Source organism: Zalophus californianus, chromosome 4 (assembly GCF_009762305.2).
Source record: "Zalophus californianus isolate mZalCal1 chromosome 4, mZalCal1.pri.v2, whole genome shotgun sequence".
NCBI classification, from domain to species: Eukaryota; Metazoa; Chordata; class Mammalia; order Carnivora; family Otariidae; genus Zalophus; species Zalophus californianus.
The window spans coordinates 145,944,335-145,958,470 of NC_045598.1; the positions used below are offsets into that span (position 1 = coordinate 145,944,335).

General features: G+C 40.0%; 1 protein-coding gene across 1 annotated transcript in view; it reads left to right on the forward strand.

Annotated features, from left to right (window-relative positions):
• The first annotated feature begins 303 nt into the window (after nucleotides 1-303).
• The window catches only part of DECR1 (2,4-dienoyl-CoA reductase 1), a 43,365-nt gene continuing 29,532 nt past the window's right edge, over nucleotides 304-14,136 (forward strand). Inside the window, 1 exon segment of the mRNA XM_027574183.1 lies at nucleotides 304-372. Within this exon segment, the coding sequence (XP_027429984.1) occupies nucleotides 322-372 (51 nt within the window). The 5' untranslated portion in view covers nucleotides 304-321.

Here is a 14,136-nt window from a genome sequence, read left to right on the forward strand (position 1 = left end):
CCCGCCCCCTGCTCCCCGCTCCCCTTTCCGCCCCAGCGCCTCGCGCCCGCCTGGCCCGGCCGAGCTTCCCGCGCCCGCTAGGCCCCGCCCCCGCCCCTTCCCCCCTCCCCGGCCCGGCCCGGCCCCGATCCCGCCCCCGATCGGCCCCCGCCTGGGCCAGGCCCCCGCCCCGGAGCCCCGATCGCACTCCCGCTTGGCCCCCGCCCCGGCTCCGGCCCCGCCCCCCGCTCCCCGGCCCGGCCCGGGTCTGCCCCGGCTCCGTAACCCGGCCCCGCCCCCTGAGCCCTGCGTGTTTCCCAGACCAAGTCCTGGAGGTCCAAGATGGCGCTGCTAGACCGGGTCTTCCTTGTTCGGGGCCACGGTTCTCGGCGGGTAAGGCGACGCTGGAGGGACTGAGGGCCCGGCTCGCCCCCAGCGAGCGCCCTGCCCGTACGGGTCTCTGGGACGGCGCCCGGGGGCGCGCACAGCGAAGCTTCGACCCCGGGATGCGGGAAGCCAGGACAGGGGATTCCGGGGGCGCGGGGACCCGCGAGGGAAGTGGGAGCCGGGGGATTGGGGTTAAGAAGGAGCAAAGTCACATTCTGCTGTCAGAGAAAGTGTGTGTGAAGTGCATGGTGTGGCTCTCAAAGTTTTCATGTCCCTGGAAGCTTCAAAATTGTGTGTAAATAGGTAGAAAGACTGGAGGACACTGCACACGTTGGCCCTTTGAGGGGTGGGAGAGGAACTGGGGTCCGGAGGGAGCACTGGCCTTATATCCTCATATGAGTCCTTGTTTTATGAGGAAAATCCATTCAGGTGTTAGTTGTGCAAATTAAACATATAATACAAACATATTCACTTAATTTTTTTAAGAAAAAAACCCAAACCCAGCTGTCTAGACTCCCCTTCCTAGAGATAAAGCTGGGAGAGTTGTATCTTAGGCTGGCTTCCGCCTCTATCTCCCCCATGCTTTGGGAGAGGCAACTTTTCGTTTTGTCAACTTATGTATGTCCACTGGACCCAGAGTCTAAATAAATAATGCAAATGAAGACAGCTGGAGAGGATAAGAAAGAGAAAGGAAGATATAGAAAAAAGCAGTAATATCCAAGACGGTCCCTTCCCCCAAGCAAATTAAAAAATCTTAATAAACTAAACTAAACCAAAAAGTTCAATTTCCTTAGCCAGGTAGAAATTATTCTGCCAGCCATGAAAAAAAAACCTTTTTTAGTCCAACAGAATGGGCAGCCATGGTGTTCTTTTTTGAAAACCGAAGACAGTAGTTACAAATGTGAACATGAGGAAATAGTATGGGTAAGTCTCTCAAGTAAGAGAACTTTCTTTGAAAAAGTGGTATTTGTTCAACACTAAGGTTTTGTTGATACTGTTTTCCTGTAAAGATTTTGGTTATAAGTCATTGTGAAAGAAACCTGTGTTTTCTGGCCTCTTCTCGAACTTTCTCTGTGTACAACAGCTCTGTGAGGTAGAAGAGCCTTCACATCGTCTCCCCTACCCCTCAACAAATCATTAGGACTGTAGTAATAGGGTCACACAGACCATACCCCAACTCTTCTGACACTATTAGTACAGTATGAGAGGGAGAAAATGAACTCATTTAAAAATTAACTGTAATCTGACAATTTTGAAATTCTTTTGCTTAAGAAAAATAGAAGTTTTGAGAATCAGGGTTCAGAGCCAGCAAAGGCGCCTTTTGGTGTGTTTTGTTTTCCTGGCACATGCCGCCTTGGGTTTGAATTCCTGGGAGAAGCATTTTCACATCTGTGAAGTGGGAGGTTGTTCCAGGGAACATCCTGTTTTTGTGGGCAAATACTAGTTATTACAATTAAAACTCCTAATTTGAGTATATTTGTTACCAAGAACCAAGAGAAATGTTTCATTTGTTAAACGTCATATTTATGAAGTGTTATATTAAAATTGTGCTGTTTAGCTAGTAGGCCTCAATTCAGTGCAACAAACATTTATTTTGATCTCCACAAAGATCATTATAAAACAGTTTGCAAACTGGCTCTGTGCCCGGCCCTGGGGTTGCAAAGATGGAAAAAAAAATGATCTCTGCTCTCAAGTTGCTCTCAGGAAAATGTGCACACATTAAGTTGTTTATCAGGAAATGCTAACTAAGTGCCTATTAAATGTTGGGCATTCTTTGGAGATAACTTGGTTGAAAAGGTACCTGTACTATCGTTAAGCCTCATATATATTTTTCAAGCTATGGATAATCATGAGTGGACATGGCAATCAATTTTGTGGAGCAAAATGCCTTTAAGAAAAATAGAATAGAGTATGAAATACCAGAATTCATCTCATGTAATAAGGTTAAGTTTACTTTGTGAAACCTGGTTTTTTTTTTTTAATTTCCCATTCTTCCTTTTGTGGATTAATTATTAATGTCTGTGATGCACACTGCCATACTTCCTTTCCTTTTGTTTTTATCAAGAGATTATAATAACTTTAGGATTTTTATAAAAATGATACCTGACTAATATGAATTCAGGTAATATGGTTAAAAAAAAGTAACACAAGACCCTAAACTGGCCACCCAGAAATAACCAGTCTTGACACTTGGTGAACATCATTCCAGGTGTCTGTGCTGGTAAAAAGGATGGGTGCATAGGCATAATTTTGCTTGGATGTATTATGTTTGTTTTCCCCTTAGAACTGAATCAACATTGTTTTCATTGTCTTCTAACACTGAATATTGTCAGGGAAAAATGGAAGGCCAGTGGATTTTTTTTTCCTTGTGTGTTTTGAGTTTTCTTTCTTTTTGAGCTTTCCTATCTGAAAAGCTTAAGAAATCTTTCTGTACCCAACCTAAAATTCCAGAATAGAAGCTTCTTGGAGGCAAGGATTTATATCCTCTTTGTTCACTGCTGTATTTCTGGGCCTAAAAGAGTGCCTAGCATAGAGTAAACATGTAATAAATACCTGTTACATGAATGAATGTGTGTACTGTGTTGCAATATAAAGTGTATTTTTTGCTCTGCTTTATAGAATATATAAATGTCTGAAAAACGGTAGTCTAGTAGGTCACACAGGATATGAGTAGACAGAAAATGCAGAGGTACGTTAGAATGCATATATAAACAAAATGGTGTGTGCCTGGAGGAGGCAGGGAAGGCTTCATGGAGGAGGTGGCTTCCGGGGCTGACTTTTAAAGGAGGACTTGGAATATATGGGGCCTCAAATATGATCTAGACCTAAGGAATAGCATATATCAAGAAGTGAGGGAGCATAGCCTATTTCTAAAAAAAAAAAAAAAAAAAAAGTGGCTTAATATTGTGGAGTTTAAAATACAGGGTCAGAGAAGAGTGCAGTGGAGATGAGACTGGAGAGGTTGCTGGGGTCAGGGCATGGTGGGCTTCACTCATATGGCAAACTGGGCATTTACTATGTGCTAGGCAGGGTACTAGAGATATGAGGATGAGAAAGAGCTGATTCCTGCTCTCGGGAAGCTTATAATAGAATGACATTATGGTATAATATGGTAAGTATTATGATGAGTGTTCTTGATCTCAGAAGAGGTCCAAAAATAAAGCATCTCTCTTCTCCAGTTTGGAAAACAAAGAGTAAAGATAGAGGCCAAAGTATCACGTATTACCATTCCATGTGAGAGCCAACTGGCCCTGTTAACTGGACTTTCTGAATTAGGCAGACTTGCTGCCTCAGAAGGACAGTAGAATTGCTCTCTGAGGGCAGCTAACTCTCAAGAGGAGGAAGGCTGAAGGCCTAGTCGTGCCCAATTATTGTCTCAAAATGTACCAGTCAGATAAACTATCTCTGGGGACCGGGAAACTAAGGGTGTGGAAAGAAGCCCGGACTTACACTAACTGAGCTCCCCTCTGGGAAGGAAACGTCAGGACTGGGGAAGAAGCATTTCCCACTCCCAGTGGGAGGAGTGTACAATTTTTATGGAATATATTTTGGGGTACACATCTAGGCTGAGACCTGAAGGATGAACAGGAGTTAGCTGAGGGGAGGAATATGAGAAAGTACTAGGTGGGAGAGTGGCTTGTGTAAAGGGCCAGGCTAAAGTGTATAGGTAGAGAGTAGGGAGGCAGGTGGGGAGAGGCTAATGAAGCTAATGAGCAGCCAGTGTGCCACATTAAAGAGTGAGAGCTTTGTCCTGACAGCATGGGAGTGGGGGTAAAAACAGAGGCATGTAATCAGATCTGGGTATTCCTCTCTTCATAGTGGCCTCAGATAAGGAATGGCTGTAGATGCAGAGAAACTCAAAGTCAAGTGATATTTAGGAGGTAAATTGAGAGGCCTTGGCAAGTAGGAGGATTGGGCCATATTGAGGTGATATAGCACCATCACAATTGTGAGCAGGGAAGTAATATTATCAGGTAAGACTTGAGATAGGGAGACGGGAAGTCAAAAGTGATAGGAGTCTGTACTATGGGCAGCATTAGAGCTATGTAGGACTAAAACAAACTGGACTTTGTGGTTTGGATGTACTCTATGAAATTAAGCCCAGATTTCTGTCTTTGGCCCTTAAGCTAAGGGCCATGCCACTGAGAGAGGGCACTTACCAGGGGAACTGGTTACAGGGATGGAGATAAGAATGTTAATTCTGTCTGGGAGTGTTAGGGAAGGCATCGGAACTCTTAGAACTACCTTTGAATGATGAATGTTGAGTGATGTGGGGATCGATTTGGTATAGATAGGAAGGTAGGAAACAGTTTATGTTTGGGGAACCCTGTGTATTTTGTTTTCCTGAGTGCAGATTTCAAGGGGGTAAAGCAGAGGGAAAAGAGGCTGGAGAGATGGACAAGAGTCAAGTCACAAGGACTTGACATGCTGTGTGAAGCTAAGGAATCGACTTCATGCAGCTACCAGGGAGCTATAGGTCGATCTTAAGGTGAAAAGTAGCATGAGCAGATTTGCAGTATTCTGGAGGGCAGCATCGCAGACGGGCTGGAGAGGGGAGACACTGGGGGCCAGAGACAAGAGATGACAAAGTATGACCTCTGTATTTGTGGGTGACAGGAGATACGGACCTGTGAAGTCAAGTGGTGGATAGAGAGGAAAGATACCGACTGGGAGGTAAAATATGTGGGACTGGAGATGAATTGGATGTATCAGGCGAAGAGAAAGAGGCCTTGAAGGAGTCACTAGAGGGAGTCCCATAGATGAATGGTGGTTTCAGAGCTCAAATATGCATGTGAAGAAATTTCAAAACAAACTTCCTCCCAAAACTATAAAGCTAATTTTAGAATATTAAAAAATATGTACATCTACACAAAGATCATTATAAAACACATCAAAAGGGGAGGGAATTTCTAAAGTTAGGGTTGTCTACAGCCCATAATAAAAGGCATTCCGTCAAGGTTTGGCAACCCTTTGTTTTAAAGAAAATTCCAGGTAGAAAATGATTAGCATTCTCAGCTATCCTATGCTGTTCTCTCCCTGAGGTGATGATTCACCTTGGAATCAGAAATGCCTGGGTAACCTTCAGTTTGTTTCCTGGAGTGGTGGGGGATGGGAGGGATGGGGTGGCTGGGTGATAGACATTGGGGAGGGTATGTGCTATGGTGAGCGTTGTGAATTCTGTAAGACTGATGAATCACAGACCTGTACCTCTGAAACAAATAATACATTATATGTTAAAAAAAAAAGAAGATAGCAGGAAGGGAAAAATGAAGGGGTGGAATCGGAGACGAACCATGAGAGACCATGGACTCTGAAAACAAACTGAGGGTTCTAGAGGGGGGTGGTGTGGGGGGTGGGTTAGCCTGGTGATGGGTATTAAAGAGGGCATGTACTGAATGGAGCATTGGGTGTTATATGCAAACAATGAATCATGGAACACTATATCAAAAACTAATGATGTAATGTATGGTGATTAACATAAAAAAAAAAGAAATGCCTGGGTAAATATAAGTAAGTTAAGAGTAATGGGACAACTATACTTTGGTCCCTTCCAGTCTGGAGAAACACCCACGCTGCATTGCATCAGTGGTAGAACTGCAGGCTTTGGCAATTATTGAATAATGTTGCCGTTTACATTTAGCCCTGAGTTATTTTCTGTGCTCCAAAACTGTATTTCCAACCGCAGGTTAGGTGTGTTCACCTGAATGTCCCACAGGTGTTGCAGGTATGGCGTCTCTAATACAAAACTCAATGTCTTCAATCCTCCAACTTGGCTCTTCCTATGTCAATCCTGTCATTTATAGCAGCACCCAACAAGTAGCCATGTCAACTCTCCCTTCTTGCTCACCACTTCCAGCTGGTTGGCTTCTGAATTCAGGCTGGACTACATTTTAAATTTGTGTGGAAAGTGTTGTCTTTATTTCTCCTGCCCTTGTTACTTCAACCCTAGACCAACACCTGTCTGACTGGTCTCTGTTTCCTTTTAGCTCAGAGTTAAATCTTACTTTCTAAAACACAAAGGCAATGCAAAGAGTAACAGAATACTGAGGTGTAAGGGAGAGAGGTGGAGAAGTCTCTCTCAGCTGAATGGACTTGATGTTTTCAGGAAAGTGGGGGGCCTCTTATCCGCCTTTGGTGAAATAGGTCAACATGTGCTGAGGTTGGCTTTGAGGCAAGAAATACTTGGACCAGACAATATTAAGTACAGTGATAATTTATTATCTCCTCATTTTTGGGGCCCTTCCTACCAGCAAGTAATTTCATTTGCTAACTTCCTACCCCTTCTGATGATGGCATCCAGGTCTAAGCCATCATTACCTCTTGCCTGGTCTGCTACAGAAGCATCATTCCTGCTTCCAACCTTACCTCCTACATTCCTTCTCAACATAGCATGCAGAACAGTATAGAGTAGCCCTCTAAACACATATGTTTCCCCACAGCGTTTATTAGCTTTTAATATGCTAAGTATATATTTTGTTTAATTTATCCCCACCCTCCAAAAATAATCTCTCAAGTAGAATATTGTATCTGTTTTGCTCACTGCTGTATTGCCATTTCCTAGAAGAGTGCCTAGGGCATAGGAGATGCTCCTTAAAAACTTGTTAAAAATAGATAAATGAGTTAACTCCATCCAAATCATAATATGTTTATCTCTAATATTTTTTTCATATATGCAAATTCCCAAACCAAAACAAAGCCTTTTGAAGAACAGGGGTGTTATTTTTTTGGCTCAGAAAAGATAGTCATGTTAGTTATGACTAATGTGATGGGCATCAGTGAGTTTACTCAAATGAGAGGTAAGCAGGAGTGAAGTCCCCAGTTCAAAATTTCAAACTGCCTGCTAATTTATCTCCTTGATTTCATCTCCCTTTTTTGGGAAGTATTCGTGAAGCATCTGTTTGGTCCACATCTAACTGCAGGCAGGTAGGAACTGTAATAAAAATGGGAAATATACCCTGAAGCTCAGAGCAACTACTTTTTCAAAGACTCATGTTCATTGCTATAAGGTGTATCATTACTTAAAAATGTAATTTCTGTCTTGCTACGGGCAACAACTACATAATTCAGCCTAGCCACTGCAGCTTGGAGTCCAGCTTACTTCCTTTTATATTTGCTCAGCCTTACCTTCAAGTTGCTGTGGCAATGAGATCTGTGAACTGCAGAAGCTTAGAATATCAGTGGCCTCTGTGCAGTGCCCTGCTTTAAGTGAAGGAGAGGGTAGAGGTACTCAAGCAATCCACACATGCAGAGAGCTCGAGTACAACATGGCCTGTGGCAAGCCATAGGTGTGGGTAGAGTTTGGGCTCTTCAGTTCTTTTACAGTCTGTAGGATTGCTATTGGTATTCGTGGGCGGGACAATTCTTCATTCTGCAGCACTGTTTCTGTGCTGGAGCATCAAGTAGAGCATCCTGCCCAGCTCCCTCTTGTATTTCCAGATGGTTCCAGCTAAGAGCCACCTCCACTGTGCTGAAGTGATAGTGGTCTAGACACTGAAAAGTGCATGCAAGGCACAGACATGTGCCTTCTAACAACTGGACAAAATACATTGGGGAGTAGTTACTGGAGGCTTACTGTGTGCACAGACTATCGAGTTGCATTGAGAATGCAAAAATACCCATTTTTCAAAGTCATCCTTTGAAAAATAAGGTTGTCAGGTCTTTACCAAGCTGACATTTTTATATGACAGTCAAGACCCAGTCTGCAAAGCTCTTATCCTGTGAATTTGAGTCAGGATAAATTTATTCTTTTTTTTTTTTTTTAAAGATTTTATTTATTTATTTGAGAGAGAGAATGAGATAGAGAGAGAGCATGAGAGGGGAGAGGGTCAGAGGGAGAAGCAGACTCCCCACTGAGCAGGGAGCCCGATGCGGGACTCGATCCCGGGACTCCAGGATCATGACCTGAGCCGAAGGCAGTTGCCCAACCAACTGAGCCACCCAGGCGCCCAGGATAAATTTATTCTTAAAAAATATTCATGTTAACCTAAACTAACAGGTACTTAGAAACCCCACAAAAATAGATATGTCATGTTTCATTTTCCTTAGAAGTATAGCTCACACATAAGTGTGGAATATATAGTACTTACACTTTAACATTCTTGTAACAGTGATCATATGCTAGTGTTCTTGCTGTAACTTTGTTTTCCTCTATACCCTTATTATATTGTGTGCTTGCATATATGATTTGATTTTGTGGTAACTAGTTTTTTAAAAATATTTATTTGCTTATTTGAGAGAGAGAGAGAGTGTACAAGGGGGGTGGGGGGGCAGAGGGGAAGCAGACTCCTGCTGAGTGGGGAGCCCTATGCTGGGCTCTTGATCCCACAACCCCAAGATCATGACCTGAGCTGAAACCAAGAGTTGGACACTCAACTGACTGAGACATGCAGGTGCCCCTATGTTAACTATTTTTAATAAAAAACTAATTTGTGAACCTATCCAACACTACACAATACAAAAGGATATGTAGTGACTGTACAGAAAGTCCCTCTCCCAAGAGATTAGTGCTATGAATAGTTTCTTGTGGATCCTTCCAACAATTTTTGTTCATACGTCAACATATGTATGAAAATATTTTCATTAAGAGACACCACACAAATGGGAACATTTTATATATATTTCCCTACCTTGGATTATTTTCCTTAACATGTAATGCCTTGCATTGTTGGTATTCAACAAATATTTGTTGAGTGATTGAATAACCATATATTGTTATTAGAATAGAATATATTCTATTAAAAGATACACAGTATTTTGTTATATGGTTGTACCCTAATTGGTTAGGTATATCTGCTATTGAAATGCTGATAGATTGTTTTCTAGTCTTTTTGATTACAAACAATGCTTTCGTATATTATATGTTTGACTATTCTGCATCCCTTGCATTTCTGAGTCCCTAGAAATGAATTTTGAGATATGGTTGTCAACTTGCAAAAAGCCAACTGGGAATTTTGATAGGAATTGCATTGAATCTGTAAATCAATTTGGGGAGTATTGCCTAAATTTAACAAAATTAAGTTTTCCAATCCATGAACACAGGGTGTCTTTTTATTTATTTAGGTCCTCTTTAATCTCTTATGAGCTTTTAGTTTATAAATCTTATACTTTCATTACATTTATTAGTAGGCATTTTATTCCCATTGATGTGATTGTGAATAGAATTGTTAATTTCATTTTCATCTTAGTGAATATCTTTGAACATAGCTTTTCCCTCCCACCCAAATGAATGAGTATATCCGTCGGATTAATTCCTAAATGTGGAGCTGCTGGGTTAAACGGTGTGTATATTTTGGATAATATTTTGATATATGTTACAAATTGGCCTCCAAAGAAGTTGCCCCAACTCCTATCAACAGATTTTAAGAGTGACTTTAATAAGCTATTTTTTGTATTATGTATTATGAAATTTTGAACCTTACCAATCTTGTGAGAGAAAAATGATACCTTCTTTAATTACATTCACCCAGTTACAAATATGGTTGTATTTTTTGCATGTGGACTATCTTTTTAAGGCCTTTGCCCACTTTTTCTATTTGCAAATAACTTGTTAATATTCATATATCAATAGATTTGGATTTTGGGGGGTTAAACTAATTTTTAAGATGGCATAATTTAGAGTCATTGGAAGTGACTATTTCAACTTGATGAGACAAGAGGCAGAGAGCTGGATTTGTAGCCGTAGCTCCATAAGACTCTACTTGTCTGCACTTGTGTACTTTTGATGGCTTTGGAGTCTGGCCAGTCAGGTTACAGGCAATAAAACAAGCATTTACTGAATGTCTAATTGGTGTTAGAAACCCTATTATAGTAATGAATGGAGACTGTTCTGTCTTCCTGGGTGCTCACAGTCTGGTGCAGAAAACTGAGATCCTGCTGGAGGGAGGGATTCATTTGGCCCATTTTTAACAGAGACACATGTTCAAAAGTGTCAACAGTTTTTGACACTTTGGCTTGGTTTTGAAGGCTGGTTCTGTTAGGTTGACAAATGAAGTGGGGGCAGTTCAGGCAGATGATAAATCAGGAGCAAAGGCCAGAAGAAAATTTTGCAAGTTTCAGGAGTGCTGCGGGGTTGGTAGGTATTGGAGTATACCTCTGAGTGGTGGAACTGGTTAGAAGTAGGGTCAGGAATGTAGGTTGAAGGTAGGTTGACTTTTCTACTTGAGTGTCATGCTAAAGAGTTTAATTTTTGTATTTTTGACTCTGGAGGACATCAGTGTTGTTGTTTATTTATTTTTAAGATTATTTGAGAGAGAGAGGAAGAGAGAGCAGGAGTGGGGAGGAGGGGCAGGGGGAGAGGGAGAAGCAGACTCCCTGCTCAACAGGGAACCTGAGGTGGAGCTCGATCCCAGGATCCCGAGATTATGACCTGAGCTGAAGGCAAATGCTTAACCAATCCAGCACCCCATGGACATCAGTGTTTTTGAGGTATGGGATTTTAATGTGGAGGCCCAGTCAATTAGTAATGGTGACAATCATGGTAAAATTTCTAAGAGTTATTTAAATACTACCTTCCTTAGCTCCACAAATTCTGTGTGAGGGTCTGTTAATGATTTTTACAGATTTGAAACTCAGTTTTCTTAATAGTATACCTAGAACATTAAACGATTATTTTTACATTGGTATAAAAAAAAAGAAAAATCATTTTTCCCCTTTCTATTGTGTATTGGATTCTTGGGTTTTATTTAGACGAGGAGTCATGCACTCAAATGCCTCAAGTTCTGGATGGCCCTATAAATGACAGTGGTTGTCCAGTGAAAAGGGTTCACTTTACCTGTGTGTGTGGGGACTGGTTGGAGCTGAGGTGTTGTCTCAAGGGGGCATTAACTCAGTCTTATTAGAAGCTGGACGTAGGTGTTGCTAGAGCTTCTGATTTTTATCTGAATTCTCCCGGTATCCAAATTTTGGCTCAAAAATTTTAAAACACTGGGCAGGCCTAACAAAACATCTGGCTTGGATCACCAATCTGCCTTTATTGTAGGCGTTTATTCTAGCATTCGAGACCAGCCAAGATACTTAGGTAATTTAAGATTAAATCTCAATGCTATATAGTCTTCATCCTCTAGGGAAGAGAGAGTCAAGACTCTTAAAAGAATTGCCATTCTGAGGATTAGAAGTATAATCATTTTTCATTAGTTTAGATGCTATCATTTAGGATCACATGAAGGAGGAAGATATTGTTTACATGATGTGGGAGAGTCATGAGTATGGAGCAGAAGGCAGATGATAGCTGGGTTTTTTAGGGGGAGGGGAGATTTTAGAACTTCTGATAAGTAAATTTGTTTGCCAAAATCAAAGACATTAGAGAGTTTTAAGAATTTTAGATTTTAAAGCTGTCCAGAGAAAGACAAAAACCGTATAATTTCACTCATGTGGAATTTAAGAAACAAAACAGATGAACATAGCGGAAGGAAGGAAAAATAAAATGAGATAAAAACAGAGAGAGAGGCAAACCATAAAAGAGACTCAGCTATAGGGAACAAACTGAGGGTTGCTAGAGAGGAGGTGGGTTGGGGGGTTGGGGTAACTGGGTGATGGGCATTACAGAGGGAACTTGATGTAATGAGCAATGGGTGTTTCATGGAACTGATGAATCACCAAATTCTACCCCTGAAACTAATAATACACTACATGTTAACTAACTTGAATTTAAATAAAAATAAAAAAATAAAGATGTCCAGAGAAATCAATCTTGATATGAAAGATACTTATTTTCAGAAGACAACTTATTTCTAGAAAAAATACAAAGCAAGATTTGAAAACTTAAAAGTCTATTTTGTATCCACTTTTTATGACTCGAAAAGGCCAAAATGCTATTTCAGGTTATTCAGGATCCTTCTTTGTAGAAGTAGGAGACCGAATAAAACATGATTCTGTGAGGTCTGTTCATATCTATGTGTCTTAATATTGAAATGAACAACTTGTTTTTAGGCAAACAGATGGATTGAATTTAATTTTTAATAGCATATATGCTATGAATTATCAGAAGGTAATATGAATTAAAATAGCATATCAATTTCTTCACTTTTGGTTTGGTGGGAGAAATCAGTATTGTTTAGATCAAATAAAATACAACAGGTAAGCCTGTGCTATGTAGTAACCTAATACCTTATAGATACTAAGAATTATTATCAAAGTGATTATGTTTTTGCCTCTATATTCTTTCTTCTATTGGGAGGTTGGGAAAATGTTTTAAGATAAACAAAAAAATGTATATGCAAATATTTTATTTATTTACTTAATTTATCTTTCATAAAGCACCACATCATATTCCCTATACAGATCAACACTAAATAAATAAAAATTCATTTTAGAGCCTTGAACAATTAGAACACATTTTTTTCATTTTTGGAATGAAACATTTCATCATTATTTCATCCATCCATAATGGAAAGTGACAAACTCACCAGCCTACTTGTGCAAATTTCCTGATTCATCATCTTAATGTAATAGTCCTGGAGGTGGTGGCAGCCTTAAGTAAAACTGCCATTTATGTAGAGAAAGATTATTATTGTAGGTTGCTTGGATTATTATGCTTTGGCAAAAGGATACAAAAAGAAAATGCTTTGTCAACATGAAGCTAAAGGAACTACAATGACCAGCATGGAACATAAACAGATTTACAGATTTATCTTTACCAATTATTTTATACATGTTTTCAAATTCTGTCTTTCAACAACACTTTTTCCTGATTATAAAAGCAAATCATACTTATTGAAAAGATTTTGAAAATACTAAACACCAACCAAACAAAAAGCAAAAATAATCATCCATAATCTCATCGTCTAGAGATGATAACTGTGTAAGGGAAGTAGTGGATGGACTCTGAAGTCAGACACATCTTGGATTTGAGTCGTCTTTTCTACTTACTATTTGTCTTTAAAAGTTAGTTACTTGACTTTTCTATGTTTCAGCTTTTTCATCTATAAATTGGGGATAACAATAGAATTTACCTTATAGGATTGTTGTGAGGTAATACATTGAAAGTCTTTAGTAGACCTTTGCACATGGTAAATATTGAATCTATTACTTACTGTTTTTTTGTTAGTCTTTTTTCCAAGCATATATTTTTATTTATAGTTAAGGACATGTTGTATACTTTTTCCCCATATAACATTGTATCATATGCATTTTCTTGTGTAATTTCCAGTTGATGAACAGCCTTATCCTAAATCATTGACCGCATTACCAATTGTTTCTTTAGGCTAAATTTCTAGATATCCTAGACCAACTGATGGCAGCCCGCTTAGCTTACAGGAATATTCTAGCAGGAAATGATAGATTCTGGAGTTTTAATTTCCAACCATGACCTGATGGGGAATATCATGTGCCTCTTTGGTGTGATCATTAAGCTCTGTGGGAGTTCAGTGAGTAGTGAGGAAATATATAAGATGCTGATGAGGGAGGGCTCTGGAGCCTGTCAGACCACATTTGAATCTTGGTTTTGTGACTTGGGCAATATTTTTAACTTCTCTAGGTCCCTCCTGTCCAGTGAGGTGTAAAAATAATATCTATTTCATAGGGTGGTGAAGATGAACTGATTTGATATCAAATCCTGACATATGGTAAGCACTTAATGAAATTAGCTCTTTATTGTTTGTTATGTTCAACACTTAAAGTTTGTTTTTATAATTAAATGTGAGAGAATGGCAGTGGTTTTCAAAGTAATGTGAGAATGTGAATTGTAAGACATAAGATAGGGCAATACAAATATTTTTAGTGTAAAATGTTATTTTTCCATTTCAAATGTAACAAATAGTTATCTGTTCTAAA